At 42.5% G+C, this 17,924-nt stretch overlaps 1 protein-coding gene across 1 annotated transcript in view; it reads left to right on the top strand.

The window, feature by feature from the left end:
* The window catches only part of PKHD1 (PKHD1 ciliary IPT domain containing fibrocystin/polyductin), a gene marked incomplete at its 3' end in the record, with an annotated part of 158,500 nt that overhangs the window by 54,217 nt on the left and 86,359 nt on the right, over positions 1-17,924 (top strand). Inside the window, exon 34 of the mRNA XM_054001685.1 lies at positions 909-1,059. Within this exon, the coding sequence (XP_053857660.1) occupies positions 909-1,059 (151 nt within the window). The remainder of the gene's footprint in view (positions 1-908; positions 1,060-17,924) is intronic.

The raw sequence follows: 17,924 nt of genomic DNA, 5'->3' as shown, positions 1-17,924 counted from the left end.
AGTAGCAAGGGCCAAGAGTCGCAGAATTAGGTTGGAAAAGACCTCTGGGATCATCAAGTCCAACCATTAACCCTGCACCACACTTTGCTCACCACCAAACCATATGTTGAATCCTATAGCTCCCCACAATGAAACACTACCAAAATCAGCAACTGTCAGCAGCAAAACCAAGGAAAAAAATGTTTCTCTCCCACCACGTTTTCTATTTCTTCTTCCCCCTGTGCAAGGGGAGGCTTTAGAGCAAATGTCTGCTGGTATAACTGGCACATATATCGAATCTGCTTAGTCTGGGCTGTTAAGTAAGTTTAATTAATTTACTAAGTTAATGTTCCAATGTTAGCAACAAAGCATCATTGCAATCAGCTGGGTAGCAGGAATTGGAACCCCTAAATGAGCTCATTTTTTCACAGTTGGAATTAGGGACCAGTTAGCCAGTTGTGTGGTTTTTCCAATTTCTCCCCTTGCCCTAGGGGAGTTGCAAGTTATTCATTCCCCATTGCTAAGTGTGAGTAAGATGGGGAGGGGGGAGACACAAACAAACCCTACTCCTTGTAGGAGTCCATCTTTGCTCCCAACACTGCTGATTCCTTCCCTGTTGTCTGCACTTATCTGCCTGCCTTGGTCCTAGAATGGCATTCATTCCTGTTTGTGATGGTTTGGGGAAGGAGAAAAGCATCACTGAGAGATATTTACTGCATGTGTTTTCATCCTGAGTGTGTGCAGATAAAGGGGGGAAAAACAAATAAACAATAAAAGAATGGAAACAAAATTACCGAAATTTGCAAAGTTTGACAAATGGTGGCCAGGAGTTGCCACAAGCTAATGGCTTTCAATGATTAATAAGAGTAAAAATAATTGCATTTCATTAAGATTGATGACACCCCATTTAACCTCCCTTCTCGTTTCAGCCCTAAAGTGGAAAGAGATGAAGTTCTCATCTATAATAGCTCCTGTAACATTACCATGGAAACTGAGGCAGAGATGGAGTGTGAGGGAGCTAATCAGCCAATTACTGCCAAGATTACTGAGATATGGAAAAACTGGGGCCAGAACACTCAGGTATAATCAAATCTTTTTTACAGACTGATTCAAACAGCTTAAAATTAAATTTGTAATATTGTGTACATTTAAAGGGGGGCAAGAAAAAAAACAATTTAGGCTGAGCAGCAGCAATATATAATATTAAATGCTTTCCAACTTTGAATAGCAGTTCTAATGCAGCACAGCTGAATTAATGGTTAACTATGGCTAATCATGTCTTTTATGAGACATAAATGAGCTTTACCTTATTTTCTGAGCATTCTATGTATTTTTAACACTCTCTCCCCCCCCTTTTTTTTTTAATATAAATTCAATTTTCTTCTAAAAGTGTTATTTTCTGTTGAGCAGAAATCTTAGCCATGAGGTACAGTTTCAGTTCTCTGGCAGAGACTTAGCATTCAGTGCAACCTTGGTTATATTTGATTTTTGCTGCTTTTCAGTAGCTGAAGGAAAATGGGACAGTCTTCCCAGTGCTATCTGTGGTAGTGCAAGAAAATAAGACATATGCCAAGAGTTCATGACAAAAAAGCTATAATTCTGAACCATCAAAAATTTTAAGACTTGATAGGTAAAAATATCCTTGCTAACCTGAAATGTCCTGTTAGAGTCCTCACAATTTTGCAGAGGGGGTGTTTCGCCACCTGTAAGAAGAAATTTAGAGGGGTTGGATATTTGTTGGACACCAATTATCCCTTCATTCTCCTTTCCTAGTGGAGCAGCTTCTGAGATGTGGAGGAGACCTCCTGAATACAGGAACCTGTGAGTGGGGATAGTTACACACCTGACTTAGGATAAAAACCAAATGCTATTTTTAATCTATTAAATAAAATTTTCACACAGTCTTTTAGCACAGTTTAGGAAAATGAAGTTCATTTGCTCAGGATCAATGTTAAGCTACCCATAGTAATTTTTAACTCTATCTGCAAAGAGATTTCCTGTGTTTAAAGACTTTAAGTTTACTTTGTCATCCCAAAAAGTAGCTGCATTGTCCTGGTAGAGTAATTTTGATGCATTTCTGCATCAAAATGTGTTGAATTCTCTACTTAGTTTTATATATCTGATTTATTCTATATTTAGGAGTCTCTGGATACTTGCAAATCTACCTTACAGGAATATTACTATTGCAGTGGAGTATCCTAAATTACAATTCCTTGCTTCTGTTCAGCCTGTCCTCAGTCTGTGAAGGAATGTCAGATGTAGAATGTTACCTATTAAAGTTCATTTGCTCATCAGCCTTGTTAGTTACGGTACCTAAAACATGCCCAGCTAAGGAGAAATACAAAAATTGCTGGTCGGTGATTGCAGGAGTGAAGCACCCAGGCAAGTATGAGATCAAATGGTAACTCCTCCTTACATTCCTGTTTTCCTTCCCAAATGGGATAAGGGCATCTCTAGAGTCCTAGAGCCTGGGCTGCAGCACAGAGGGATATTCCCCTCTGCTGCCTGGGGTCTGGCAGCTCAGCTGTGTCACCGCTCCTGCAGGACGACAGCTTGTCTTGTGACTCAGGTGGGAGCAAGAAGAGGAAGAAGCCGTGAGGTTTGTTCCTGCTGCGGTTTTTCTGCTCAGAGTAGGGAAAAACCAAGGAACTCCTAAGTGTCCTGAATGAACAAATTCATTCAGAGCAGGATGAAAACAGCAGCACTTTAGATCTGGGATTTGCTGTTGCCTAATGAACCCAGTGGGCATTCAGAATCATTTTATCCCTCTTCCCAAAACTGGCTTGGGTGAGCAGAGGTGGATGGGTGGGGAGTTCAGATAAATGGCTTCAATTTTGGTCCCTTTCTGGCTGACAGCATCCCGTTAAGATTTACGACCTGGTGCAGCGCATGCATGCTTCACTGTGGAGGTTTAAATCATGTCATGTGAACTGGCCTTACCTTTCCAGTGGAAAAAATGGTCCCCAGGTTCAGCACTAAGCAGTGAAATGCATTAATAGCACCACGTGCCTTAGGATAATGGTGCTATTAGCAGGCAGCACAACTCTGTGTACAAGTAATGGGGCTGCATCTCTTTATAATAACATCTGGCACTTCTCTTGCATGCTCATGCAAAGATCTCAAAGCATTCCATAAAAAAGAGGCCTGATCCTGTTCTCAGCACAGATACACTGGTCAGTGGTTTGTTTTCTGCTTCCTCTGCTGCCAGCTGAAGGATGCCCAGGAGGGCAAGAACTTGGCCCAGCTGGGTGCTGTGGGAGGGTTGGCTCAGAGGTGATTTGGTGATGATGGTGGAACAGGATTAGCTCCAGGATGGCATTGGAAATGAAAAGGTAGAAAGGCTGACAAAGGTTTATGGCATGGAATGAATGGGCACTGGCAAGAAGAGAGAACAGCCTTGGCTGAGAGCAGAAAATGATAAATAAATAAAATGTAAAATATTGGTTCTGGGAACTTGAGCCTGAGAGGTACAAATGGTGACATCACCAAACCCTGCCAGAGTTCAAGCAACATTTGGACAACATTCTTAGGCACAGATTAGGGTTCTAGGGTTGTTCTCTGCAGAGCCAGAAGTTGGCCTTGATGATCCTGATAAGTTTCTTGAAACTCAGGATATTCGATGATGTGCCTACTATTCGATGACACAGTTTTTAGAATATTTTTTTCATCAGTTGTATTATTTAAACAACTGCATTTTCTGGTAGGTGCTGCAAAATCCATCACTCAATTTTTGTCCTTTCAACTCTGGTCTCTGAGCTGTTGCTTGCATGAATCATAGAATCCTAAATGTTGGAAAAGACCTCCAGGAACATCAGGTGCATGGTTACAGTCAGGGATGGGCTCAGATCTGAATCTAGAGGACTCCCAGAATTTCATGGGGTTTCAAGGTGCTACCTGGAGATCTGTGATATTCATGGCAGACTTCATGAAATTTCAGTTCCACTTGGATTTTTCCTGACATCTGGTCTGTGTCCCACCACCTCCCCCAGAGAATAATTTTTATGATTTTCATTAGAAACTGATTTAAGCTCTTGCCTCACTTTGTGTTTGAAGTATTTTGCCCTGTTTGACTTAATTAGGTCACAAGAAGTAAGCAGCAGGCCTCTGCCCCACTGCTGCATTCAGCATCATTAGTGTTTGTAACTTGCTATGCTATTATCTAAGAAGAGTTGCACAATTATTTTTATTTCAGTATATAATGCAATTTAGCCTACTGAAAAGAGAGGGAGGGCAAAAAAAAAAAAAAAAAAAAAAAAAAAAACCAGCACTGATTGTATATCCCACAGGACTTAATTAGTTCACAGCTTCAAGAATGCACTGGATAATAGGAAGACATGAATTAAATAATAAAAGGGAAAAGAAAAGTTCTAATGCTCACTCAGTACCTGTCCACTTCCACCTTGGCTGTCTAATGAGATGTCAGCTCTGGTGACACTGATGAGATGTGCAAAACACCCCAAAAACACAAGGAGAGGATGCTCACGGGAGGGTTTGACCAGGCTGGGATGGCTCTGAACCCATTATGCTTAGTGAGCCTTCCCATTATTATTTCGGATCACTGGACCAGACCTAATCATGATGCAAACGTGCTGCTGGAGCAGCTCTTCCCTGCTCCCACTCCCCCTCCTCTGCTGGCCCACATGGCTGATGGAATATTTGGCAGAGGGCCAATACCACGTATTAAGTCAGCCCTAGGGAAGCTGAACTGGTATCCCAGTGAATTCCCTGCAACCCAACCCTCAAGGGGTCCCTGTTGAGGGATAGGAGGGTAATAAAAAAAATAACTTCCCAGATAAAAATGCCATCCTGGATTATGGCTCTGCCTGGGTGTGCTGCGCTGCCTTGAGTTTGTTTTTAACAGGTGTTGAGATTTAAGGAGTGGCTTAGAGTACTGAGGATCTGTGAATTCTTAGCTTGGTGACTGATACAGGGATAACTGTTTTGGTCACTTCTCATGAAAGAAAAAAATACCCCCCCCCCCCCCCCCAAATTCTGTGTCTGAGATAAGTACAGTCACTTCAAAAATCCTTTCTGTTCAACTTCCAGTTAATATAATCAGGACTAGATCTTCAAATCCCTCAGATTCCTCTGCAGATCTTAGAATCATTCCTTTCCTTCTTTTTTTTTTTAGCCTTTTTTTTCCCTACTTACCATCTCTTTTGATGCCAAAGTATTTGGAGGTGAGGGAAGCAATGAAACGGTTTCCACAGGTGGAGATATTTGGTGATTTACAAAGGTGGCAAAACCTAGGCTGCTTTCAGGGAGCGAGGAAATGTCCCTGGAAGCCCAGGGCACTCTGGGCATAAAGGACTCTCACTTTATTACTCATGCAAGGTCATAGATTGGTTTGGGTTGGAAGGGACATTAAAGATCAACTCATTCCAACCCCCTGTCATGGGCAGGGACAAATCTTGAGCATGTTCTCCATCTGTGAGGGTTACAAGTGATGGGAAGTGACCCTTTTACTGTCATTTTAGAGCTGTCCTCATGTTGTGTGGATGTTTGATGGGTGCGTTTTTGAGGGTGAAGGGCTCATACTTGGCAGTCCATGAGGAAAACCACCACAGCAGGCTGCGGGTAGCTAGGCAGGGCAGGGATCATAGAGTCACAGAAAGGTTTGGGTTGGAAAGGATCTTAAAAAGATCATCTAGTCCCACTCCCCCCTGCCATGGGCAGGGACACCTTCCACTAAACCAGGCTGCTCCAAGCCCCATCCAGTCTGGCCTTGAACACTTCCAGGAATGGGGAAGGAACTGGGCAGATTCCAGTTTGATATGGAATTTGTTTGGAGGGGGCTAATAAAACAGTTCTGTTTTATTCTCTTCTCCACTTGAAGAAGAATTATGGTGCAATAGATATTTAATTCCTGTGTATCCATTTAGAGTACAAAACCAGAACCCTTTACCTGGCCATGGGGATCACAACTTGCTGAGATTTGGGAATAGTTTCATTGGATTTATTAGCAAGTATCCTGATAGAACCTGACTTTATGTTGTCTTGGTCTGTGAGTAGATTTCCTACGTCCTTTGGCAGTGCAACCAACCAAAAATAGCCATATCACACAGGATGGGACATCAGAAGTAGGACTAGATGAAACTCTTCTACAATATTTTGTGTGTATTTTAATAAATATGCACTTTTAACAGCCCAGCAAGCCCACCCTTACATCTCCAAATTCCCTGTTTTCTTAATATCTTGGTCACAGTGTTATTTTCAAAAGGAGGTGGGGAGTGCAATAAAACCCACCAGACCCTCACAGAAAAGAAGTGGAACAGTCCATAAAAAAACTAATAAAAATAAAGCCACAAAACCAGTCTTGGGGTGTGGAGGCTGCTGGAGCAGAGAGGTACCATCTGCAAGGTTGTTAAGTTGTAGAAAACCAAGATGGGCTCCCCAGTAACCACAGGCAATGTGAAGAGATAAATGGTTGACCCGAGCCCCGTGTCAGGCAAGGATTGATGCCACTATCAGCCCCAGTGCCTTTGCAATGATTTTTTAAAAAATCTCTGATAGAGTGTGTTATCTAGTTACTGGCACGAGGGCAATGGCCTGGAGGCAGCGGGGAGGGGGGGGGGGAGGAAGAAGGAAGGGAGGAGAGAGAGAGAAAGGAAAAAAAAAAAAAAGGTCATTCCAGGAGGACAATCTCTGTTGGACTAAATGAGAAAATAAAGGCCTTGCTCTGGAAGGGGAAGGTAAATAAATAAATAAATAACAGGGAAAAAGGGGCTGCTAGTTGTGTGAGGAAAGGATAAGCAAAATTGCTTCTCTTCTCTGCTTTCTCTTTTCTTTTCTTTTCTTTTCTTTTCTTTTCTTTTCTTTTCTTTTCTTTTCTTTTCTTTTCTTTTCTTTTCTTTTCTTTTCTTTTCTTTTCTTTTCTTTTCTTTTCTTTTCTTTTCTTTTCTTTTCTTTTCTTTTCTTTTCTTTTCTTTTCTTTTCTTTTCTTTTCTTTTCTTTTCTTTTCTTTTCTTTCTTCCTTTCTTTTAATGGGCTCAGCCTAGGGCTGCAATGGGAAATTTAGGAGTTGGGCTTGTGGTGTGGTTTTATTTTCCTTTAATTTTTTTGCTTCCTGATTTGAGGTTTAACTGTTTCCTCTCCTGCTGTCAGATGAAAAATGAAAGACTGAACTGTACCTTTCTCTCCCCCCCCCCCCCCCCATTGTGAAAAGCCTCTTCTTTTTATGTTCGATCCCACCATCTTTCTAATGTCTCTGAAGAGATTACTTCCCAAATTGTAAGTGGCTTCCAGGGAACACTCTTCTCCCCACCACTCACAGAGCTGCACTGAGAGGTCCATTGGAAGCTATCCCCAGAATATTCTAGGATGGAATGCCATAATCCCCAGGATGGGATGCCAGTCCCTGTAATCCAAAGCACCTCAAAGCTTTTCCATATGCATTTAAACAAACCAGTGTGAAATCAGAACTGAACATTGTGTAGTTTAATGGGAGCTGTTCTCCTTTTCCCACTTCCATTTATCCCTGCTCCCAACCTTTAAGAGAAACAGATTTGGAGTGAAAAGCACCATTTTGGAAGTGCTGCTCCAGGGAACAGAAAGCAAATCTTTCCCTTTCTGTACAAAAGGAAGGCTCCAATATAGGTCAGGAGGGTGTGGGGAAGTTCCTGAGTGACTGTGGGCTTGTGTCCTCTCCACTTGCTCCCTGGTGCTTGCACGGAGTGTTGCTGCCACTTTTCTGTTTAATTATGACTGAAACTTTAATTGACTCCTTCAGCAATTCAGCATTTTGGAGGAGAAAGGATTGTCTGTGTTTGGAACCTTGGCTTTGGTTCTCCATCTGTGGGACTTGGTCTCAACAATGGTTTAGGTTGGAAAGGTCCTTAAAGATGTAGATCCTTCCACTAAATAGGGTGTCTCAAAGCCCTGTTCAACCTGGCTTTGTCTCCCTGGGGGAAGGGAGTGGGAATTTTGAGTGCCTGGGACTGTGCTGTGAAATTGGAGGAAGCCTTGTGCCTTTTCCATCTGCCCATCTTGAATTTAATGGGAAAAGGGCTGAGCAACCTAGAAACACACCTAGCCCAGGCTTGTTCTGCACTGGAGCATGGCTTAACATATCTGATGGTCTTGTGTCATAGTTGAGACAGAGACAATGCAAAGCAACACACTCCATTTTCAGAAGGCTTCAAACAGTTTTTATTTTAACATGCATGCTTTTTATACATTCTTACAAAGCTCATAAGTTTACACTTTACTCATTGGTCACGAGACAAACAAAATGCTTATTGGAATAGGCAGTAGCAGGTTTCTCTTATTTATACTTCTTTCTTTCTTCATTTCTATGTCAAGGACCTTGGTAGAAAATTCTTTCAGGGGTAAGCATGGATCCTCTTATCAAACTTCTCTCTGGTTCACAGAAGTAGCTGTAAAACCTCTTCCACAGTCTTGTCTTTCATGTGGTGTGACATGGGATAAAGATGTGGCCTTTCAGCCCCTTGTGTCACTAACAGAGGACAATGTCACCCTCTGACTCGTGTCCTCTCCCCAGTCCCACCCAGAGCAGCACTGTGGGCTGGATGCTCCACATGGTGTTTTCTGTATATCAGAGGCATTGGCTGACCTTCGAGCTTTTCCCAAATATTTCTGGGGTCTGGCACAGCACCCAGCAAGGACTGGGTATGTGGTGACCCTCTGCTGAAATCTGGGAGATTTCAGTGGCATAGTCTTGGCCAGAGTGGGATCACTGATTGTTGATTCTTGATGTGGTTGGGCCATGGATGTAGCTCTAAAGTTCTGAGTCTGGTGCCTGGCCTGTCCTCTGCCCATGAGGGCCAGATCAGGTGTCCCACCCCATCCACAAGAAGTGAGAAGAAGTCTTGGATAAAGTGTGTGGGAGGGGAACACAGTTATGATTTACTTCTTTGAAAAGAAAAGCAACCTGAGGTTAACAAAAGCCTGAAAATTTGGTCTTTTAGCAAACCACTGGTAGTGACGGAGAGAAAATCATCTTGCATCATGATTTGTTCTGTGCACAGAGTTTAGAGTGATGAAAAGAAAAAGGACAAATAGTATTTGTTGTTCAGGGATTTTGTAAAGTTTTTTTTTTCCTGGTTTTGTTACTGTTGGTGCTATCACAACATTTAGCATAGACTAAAATGTGTACAGCTAGAGGAAAAAACAAATTTAAAGTAAGGAGATTTCAGTTCCGAGAGCATTTATTAATGACTTAAAAAAAAAAAAAATTGCTTCAGCAGGAGGGAAAACCAGAGCTCTTTGCCGTGATGAATCTACTCGAGGCATCCCCCTGTCTCTAAGGAAAGGGTTAATGTGATGTGGTTGCCAGTAAAAGCAAGCTGTTTTCGTGATGAGCCTGTAATAGCCGGGTGATAGACTGGCTTAACAACTGCTCGCTAAATGCTGGGTACCACCCCCTGATTGGCAGCTCCCTAAGTGGAAGCCCCTCGTGTCCAATCTGTCCTCGTGAATTGCTGCAGAGCAAAGGACTTCATTAAGGGATCGTAAGGGGACCTCCTAAAAAATCAGCAAATAATTACGCTGGGGAGGAGAGGAGGGGACTGAGAGCTCTGTGGTCCCCGTGAAGAAAAGCAGACTGCCAGGGCAGGGAAGCATCAGGTGAAGTGGGTGCTATAAACGCTTACCCCTGGATGCTGGGTCTTCTCAATAATGCTCAGTTTAACCCTGTCTATGACTTAAACAAAATATTCTCGGTCAGCTCCCTGGGTGGTGGAGGGCTGGGAGCTGTTAGCGCATATTCACTTAAATTTCAAATGTCAGAGCTCGTTAGTGGTGATTTTAGCCAAAGACAGTTTGTGAGGAGCTGGGTAAATTTGAACTTCCTCAAATAAAATTGAGGAAAGAGATTGCTGTTTTGCTTATTGATTTATTTTCCTGCTTTCACACATCTTCTCTGGGTTTGGGATTCTGATCAAGGGTCAGGCTCAGCTTCACCTACTTAAGGGTCACAGTGCTCCCTCTTTCACACACACTCTCTTGCTCTCTCATACTCTAATTCACCTTTATTTGCAGTTTTTCCTCCTTCCTTCACCTGTGTTTGGTGCATAGAAGATGCAATTTTTGCTTTCAGTGTTGAGGGGAGTTTTCCTTGAGCTCACCAGTAAAGCCAGGAGGGCAGGCACAGGAAGGCAGCACAGACCATTCTGTGCTAAATTTAGGTAAGATATTTGGGAGCAATCCTTCCCTGTGAGGGTGGGGGGACCCTGGCATAGGTTCTTAGAGAAGCTTTGGCTACCCCATCCCTGGAAGTGTTCAACATCAAATTGAATGGAGCTTGGAGCAATCTGGTCTAGTCAAAGGTGTCCTTTCCTCTGGCAGAGAGTTAGATCTAAATGGTCTTTAAGGCCCTTTCTTGCCCAAACCAGTCTGTGATTGCATGATTCTCTGGAATGAACTGGCTCAGAAGAAGTTGGGCAGTCTCTTGTTCTGCAGTGACTTTTTGGGAGCCCTACTGAGGTGAGTCAGGGAACAAAGCCACTGAGCTAAAAATGTGCCTTCAAAGCTGAGATGGCCAGACAGTGTTGCAGAAATTGAGTTTTTTCCCATGCTGAAAGGACTGCAGATGCTGGTCACTGGCATGGCCCCAAGCCAGTGCTCAATTTCAGGTCTGGAGGAGGGAGTTTCTGGTAGGTACATGAAGGATTTGAATACAGGTATCATGGGTAACAATTCCGGACGAGTTTCTCCAAGTGGTGATAGCTGGCATTTCCACTTTTACCTACACCCTCTTTTGTGTGTGTGCACTAGGATGGTATCCAACTCTCCCCAAAACGAAATTCACCCTTGGAATATTACTCACCACACATCTGCATTCTTTAGCACTTGAGTGCATGCAGACACCGGGATAAGGATGTGCCAGCAAGGACCCTTGGGTAGAAGGATCCTGGGTTTCATATCCTAACAAATGATTTACAGGTAGACAAGAGTGTGTGTGGGAGGCAGAGAGTGAAGGCCATGGAGTGTGTTATTGCAGGGGATCTGTATTCCCAACAAAGATGAGCTGTTAAAGCTCTGTTACAGACAGAGGGATGTCTTTACAGCTCAAACAGCAGCAGTTTGCGCTTTCAACTCAAAGGCTTATCAGTTCAGAGAGCAGTGTGTTGGTGGGGAGGTTCTGTCTCACTATAGGCTCTCATCTTGTCTGATTTGAATGAAGTTTGGGCTAAAATCTCCTGAAATGACAAGAGTGGTTACTGTCCCATGATGTCTGTGATGCTCTCTTCAGCGGAGGCATTCTCATTCAGGGCAAGTGATTCAAAATGCACTAAATTAACTTCATCTGCCTTCAGGACTGTCTGCACCCCTGAAATCATGTATTGTGTGCCACTGTGAGCTCAAACTAATGAAAAAAAAAATTAAAATTAAATAGATGGAAGCACTGTTCTGTCGAGAATCAGTTCTAATTTTAGCTACATAAAACAAATGTATTAAAGTGTACATATCTGTGGTAAGCACATCTACAACACATATCTGCTGCAGACATGTCCTCATTTCGAAGGCATCTTGTGTTGGGAATGTTCTCCCCCTTTGTGCAGCTCCTTGCTCAGTAGGGTGGGAGGCTTTATCTGGATTTATCATAGTTAAAGAGACACCCCTGACTGCAGGAAAATGGCATGGATGTTCCCAGTGTTCTAAATGCCACTCAGTGCTGTTCTAAATGCCACTCAGTGCTCAGAATCCCATTAGGAACTGGCAAATTCAGCTTGGAGTGACAGGGCAAAGGTGGCCTTTGCTAGGGTGTGACATTGTCCTTGCCCCCATAACCTGGTGATACCCTGTCGCTTCTGTGACCTTTTCTGTATAAGTCCCATCTTCACCTTTTTACCTTTGTGGCAGATAAGTGTTTTTGATGATGACAATAAAGATACCACGAAGCACTTTTATTCTTGGTTGCCCCATCTGGGCTGCGCGTTTGATCCGAAGGGCCGGTGCTCCAGTCAGATTGCACTATCAGATGGAGCTGGCTCTATTTCCTGCATTATTCTTCCTGGCTGTACCACATTATGCAATTATGTTTGCATTTAAACCTGAGCACTTACCTGTAATGATGCTGTGTCTCAGTACACGATACATTAGAGCAGCAGATAATGCACACAGATAGGCTGAGGGCAGCATGTTGTTGATGTGCTAAAGCTAAACAGGACACTGAGTTTGAGAGCAGGCTCTGAAAGCTCGCAGCTTGGGAGGAGCTGTTCCAAAAGCTCACATTACTGAAATAACAGCTGTGCAGGGTGAGATTCACTACCTGAGGGGCAGGAGCAGGATTGTTTCCATTGCAGAAGTCAGACACCAGCACTGTTGGTCACTGCCACCCACTTCTGCAGGAGCAGGAGAGTCTTGGTGGCTGCTGGGAGTTCCAAATCCTACATCTCTGTGGCACAACGTGAGAGGAAATGATTATTTCAAGGTTTAAAGGAAAGAGGAAGGCTGGAGAGTAACTTTTTTCACAAGGGCATGGAGTAATAGGACAAGGGGTAATTGCCTTAAGCTGAAAGTTTTTTTAGATTACCTTTTGTGAAAAAATTCTTTGCTAAAGGGTGGTGAGGCCCTGGCACAGGTTTCCCAGAGTATCTATCACTGCTCAATCCCTGGCAGTGTCCAAGGCTGGGTTGGACAGGGCTTGGAGCAACCTGGGAAGGTGGAAGTTGTCCTTTCCCATGGCAAAGGGTGGAACAGGATGAGCTTTAAGGACCTTTCCAACTCAAAACTTTCCCATTCTGTGATGAACCTTTGAGAAGTAACTGTGCCTCTGCTGCTGGCCAAGCCCTTTCCACCTCATTACACCTGCAATCATCCCTGTGATGCAGTGATAATTATGAATGCTGCTGCTCTGCATCAGATCCTACCCTGGATAGATGGCCATGCCCAGTAATAATCAATGGCCCTGACTCTTGGGCTTAAGGAGGTGTGGATGCAATTGAGGCAGAATCAACATTTGTCCTTGAATTGTGTGGTTTTGCTGTCAGGTTGCTGTATTTTATGCATACGACAGACCAAGCTGTAGCTTAAACACAGTTTGCCCTCTTCCAAGCACTTTTCAGTCTTTGCCTGGTAAATCACTCTGAACCCCCTGCAAACCAAGTTTGCTGTGGACATGGTTTGTGTATCAACTCACTTGTACTCCCTATGCTTCCATGGGAGCTGTGGGAAACTCTGAGGCTGGATCCCCACACTGGTGCTCTTCACTGCTGACTTGGGACTCTTGCAAGGGGTTCTAAAACACAAGGAGTTCCACCTTAAATTAAGGAAGAACTTCTTTACACTGCGGGTATCAGAACACTGGAACAGCTGCTCAGGGAGGGTGTGGAGTTCCCTCTCTGGAGACATCCCAAACCCACCTGGAGGTGTTCCTGTGTCACCTGCTCTGGGTGACCCTGCCTTGGCAGGGGGTAGGATTGATCTCCAGAGGTCCCATCCATCCCAAATAACATCTCTGTTATTCTGTTTCTCTTCCTTCATGATCCAAAAAAACATCATCAGCTCTCTCTGGCACTGTTGGGGTTGATGAGTCTCACTCCTCCCACCCCATTTACTGTAGCACCCCTTCAGAAATCCTGCTTGCTGTCACATAAGGACATAATTTGGTTACTTTTCCTGCAGGTGGTCAGCAAATTGTTGAACTAATCTTTGCATTTGCAATATTTGCTCTAAGATTAGTAAGTGTAACTGAAGCTCATTCAATTGGGAGACAATATTTGCACAGTGCAAAGGCTGACAGAGTCACCAGGCTTGGTTATCCTGCTTGTGTAAACAACTTGATGCTGTAATTTTCTCATTACCATTAAATTGCTGTTTTTAATTTGCCTCAGAAGCCTTTGTACTTTGAGAAATGTGTAAATTATGTGTGCCCTTTAACAGTGCTGTGGAAAGGAAAACCCAGTCCTGTTGTATTTAAACGGGAAGGTTGCACTGAATTCCTCAATGTGTTTACACTCAGGATTTTCAGCAAGTTGGGCTTTAAACTCTGCACTAGGATAGTTAATATATCATGTCATAACATATCATATCATATCAATCATATCATATCACATAATCATATCATATCATTATACCACATCATAATAACATCTTAAATATAAAATATAAAAATGCAATACAAAATAACATAATTTATATAAAATATAAAAATGATAATGTAATAAATAAACAGTCACTGAATGCCATGCTGTAAATGAACATTGTGAAAATTCTTGTGAATTAACAAGGAGTTACAAGAAAATACACATTCTGTCAAACAAGGTTCTTCATGTGCTCCAAGACAGTTTCTCTGCTTCCCAGGGCATTTCCTTTAATATTTGAAATTGAGATTTCTGATTTTAGGCTCATCCTCCCACCATGACCCTGAGAGACCCAAGAACAACACTTTGTTCTCATGTGAGTGTGGTAAAGAGACAGGGACATTCCCAGAGGTCTCATGGTTTGTTTAATTATGGAGTGGATTAATAGTGTTCAAATCCCTCTATTATCTGGTATTTTACATTGAATTTGGGTGAGTTTTGTTGCCTGTGTGTACAAAGATGGCTCATCTATACCTGGGATATGCCCCCCTGACAACAGTGATGTCTTTTCAGTACCCTCCTTATAAAAGTACCATTCGATTTAACTAATCCTCCGTGTCCTTAATTAAATACTTCTGGAGCAAGGAGCCTTACCTTCTGTGCTTCAAAATTGCAGTGATTACTCCCCTGCTGAATAAACCTTTTTTTTTTTTTTTTTGTGGTTGTTTTTTAAGTGGCTTTTCTGGTTTTGTTTGGGATTTTTTTTTTTTTTTTAACAGGAATTAAGCTGTTTCTCATGCCATTGTCCAGTTGCAAACTGGCTTGAGACTGACTTGTGCCATGGCCTCTGACCTCCAAAACTGCCCACTCATTTTTTTCCTGAACTAATCAGCTCAATGAACTATTTACAGTTGGCTTTTGGGTCTTCTCACTGCTTCTGCGGCTGCCCCTGTCTGAGTAATTAATGATGCCGTGGCTTGTTTATGGTCTTGAGTTACTAATGCTCTTGGCTGCAAATGCATTTTTACCTCTGGGACGTGCCAGTTTCCTGGTTCTACTCCCACCTCACCAGCCCAGGTCAATTTTTTGTGTGTAAACAGATTTATCCTCTAATAGTTTGGGAGAGACTAGAGTCATTCATCAGTCCCATAGAGAACATGCCCAGCCAGATTCTTCCCTTCTTGTGCCTGTGCAACTCACCAGAAGTCAGAAAGATTTCTGCAGGACAGCTAAAATTAAAAGAATTAAGAAAAAGGGAAAAATAATCCTTCCTTTTTAACTCAGGGTACAAGCAGTCTCAGTTAAAAATAAAGATATTGGATAGTGCATCACATGTCCAGCCATGAACCCAGCCCTGATCCTTGCTGTATCAATGCTTTTGGGAGTAACTAAAGAGGGACCTGGTGGGATAATTCCATCTGCATTTTAAAGCTGGAGTAGTGGGTAAAGAGAAGTTACACAGCAGCAGATGATGCAGACAAAGATAAAAATATCACCTTGTGGCCTTGGAAATGGTTTGCTGGGTTATGTTCCAGGCTTGTCCCGTCCCAGGCAGTCAAAGCAAGAATGTTAAATCATAAGGGAAAACTAAGCTTGGTCTCCTACTCTCTCTGGAAGCCTGTTCCAGTCTCTCCATGCAGGTATATTCAGAAGCATTCTGCTTTTTTCCATTCTGTAGCTGTTTATTCACAGCTACAGTTTCTTCCAGTCTTCTTGGGGATAAGATTGTCTTTTGGCATAAATTATTACTTTTACACAGTGTATAATTCTCTAGATATCTTACCTTCTCCTGCTTTTTTTTTTTTTTTTTTTTTTTTTTTTTTTTTTTTTTTTTTTTTTGTGTGTGTGTGTGTGTGTGTGTGTGTTGTTTTTTGTTTTGTTTTGTTTTGGGTTTTTTTGTTTGTTTTTGTTCTGGAGGGGTGTTATTTATTGGTTTCTTTGGTTTTTTTGGATGTGTATAAGGCTACTTCCTTAGTGATTTGTGATTTGAGCACAACAATTTCTGCCAGTTTTGGAAATATTTATTTCAGAAACCAGAAGAAGATGGTCCCATTATCTCTCTACCTTTGTTGCCCAGTTTGGTTAGCAGTGTCTGCTCAGGTTGGGATGGGATGGGATTTTTGGGGTGTCCTGAGCAGGGCCAGGAGTTGGACTCAATGATCCTTGTGGGACCCCTCCAACTCTGCATATTCCATGATTCTATGAAATAGAAGTGATAAAGGTGAATGTGGTGCTTTCACTGGGAGGATGGAAGTAGATTTTCCATTTCAAACTTTTCCAGGGGTTCTCCTTTCTCTGTTACTTTCATCTCCCTCACATCCAGCTTGGAAATGCCTTAATCAATAGCAGATTTGCAACACTGTAGTGATGTGCACACGGATAAAAGTCCTTTATGGTGTTGCTGAGGACATTGTAGGATCCACTAGACTCCTTTGGCACTCTGATTTCCTAAGAACTCAGTACAGGCTACTTAAATATTTGAAGGCAGCTTCTCTGGAATTCCTGAATGGTCAAGAGAAATGCTACAAGTAATGGCAATTCTTAATCTCTGGCTTGTCTCCTTTTTTTTTTTTTTTTTTTTTTTTTTTTTTTTTTTTTTTGGTGAAAATCGGCCTTTTTGGCCTGGGGTGGGGCAGGGTTTGCCTATGAAGTGTCCCCAGTGTGCTGATTTGCAACTCTTTCCTGGTTGGTGTTTGCACCTGTAATGAGCATTAGGTGGTACCTTCTGTCCTGAGACTTTCTGGAGAAGCCTTGAGAAATTCAGACGTAAAAATCATAGAATAATTTACGTTGGAAAAGATCTCCAAGATCATCAGGTCCAACCATACCCCCAGCACTGCCAGGTCCATCACCAAGCCATGTCCCCAGGTGCCACATCTATGTGATTTTTGAACACTTCCAGGGATGACGATACCACCACTTCCCCAATCAGCCTCTTCCTTGACCAGCTTCAGTCTGGCCATTCATTGATTTCATAGCACAGACATTTAAATTCTACAAATTTCTTTTTGGAAGTCAAAATCCATATGTTTGTCTACAAAATGAGGCATTGTGCTTTGCTTTTAGTAGAGAGAATATATATTTTTTTTAGCTTTATACTTGTTTTGCACAGTATAAGATATTTTCTGCTCTCTTTGGGATGGCCCCATTCCATCCTTCCCACAAAGCTGTATATATGCCTTCATTCTCCCAGTGAGCAAAATTCTTATGCACTACAGGGAATGAAAAGACAATTGCAAAAGTCCTCTGGTTTTGGTTTATATTGGAAAAGCACTTTCTTTTACACTGAGTGGTGAAGTGCAGGCAGGAGGCTGTTGTTAAAGAATGGGATGAATGAGCATCCTGTAATTGTCTTGGGGATGCTGTTATACAGAGGAAGACCTCCCCATGCCAATTGAAATTCCATAGCTTTACAGTTGTGGTGAGTATTTTCCAGTTAATTTGGCAAAGGGTTAGAGGTGTGACAAGCAGGAGAGGCAGGGAATGATGCCAAGAGACAGGTTCAGCTTCTTTGGGCACAGGGCAGCATTTTGCTTGTTAATTCTACTGACTGTAGCAAATAACTTGCATTTGCATCCCTTTCAAGTATGTGTAGGAGGGAGGAGCCTGCACCAATTTGTCTGGTTTAATTATAGATGTTCTACCCACCTTCCTAATTGCTCCTTCATTAAGAAGTAGCTTGTTTCTTATTTTCCCTAGGAGCTAAAGATAATCAACTTTTGTTTGTTTCTGTAAATATTTTTTTCTGCCCTTGAGGAGATAATTATTTCTATTGTTGCATGAAGATGGTGGCCAATACAGGAGGAATAATTAGAGCAGATGGCTGAAAATACTTCCCTTGTAAAAGACATCTAGTATAATAAAATACCTCCCCTTCTCTTTTGTCTCCTCCAAATATACGTTTTTCTTTCCTTCAGGTGGATGGGAGTTGGGTGAGGGGGTGTAAATCGTTTCCTGATG

Source organism: Vidua macroura, chromosome 31 (genome assembly GCF_024509145.1).
Source record: "Vidua macroura isolate BioBank_ID:100142 chromosome 31, ASM2450914v1, whole genome shotgun sequence".
Taxonomy (NCBI): Eukaryota; Metazoa; Chordata; class Aves; order Passeriformes; family Viduidae; genus Vidua; species Vidua macroura.
This window is presented reverse-complemented; position numbering and strand designations above follow the sequence as displayed.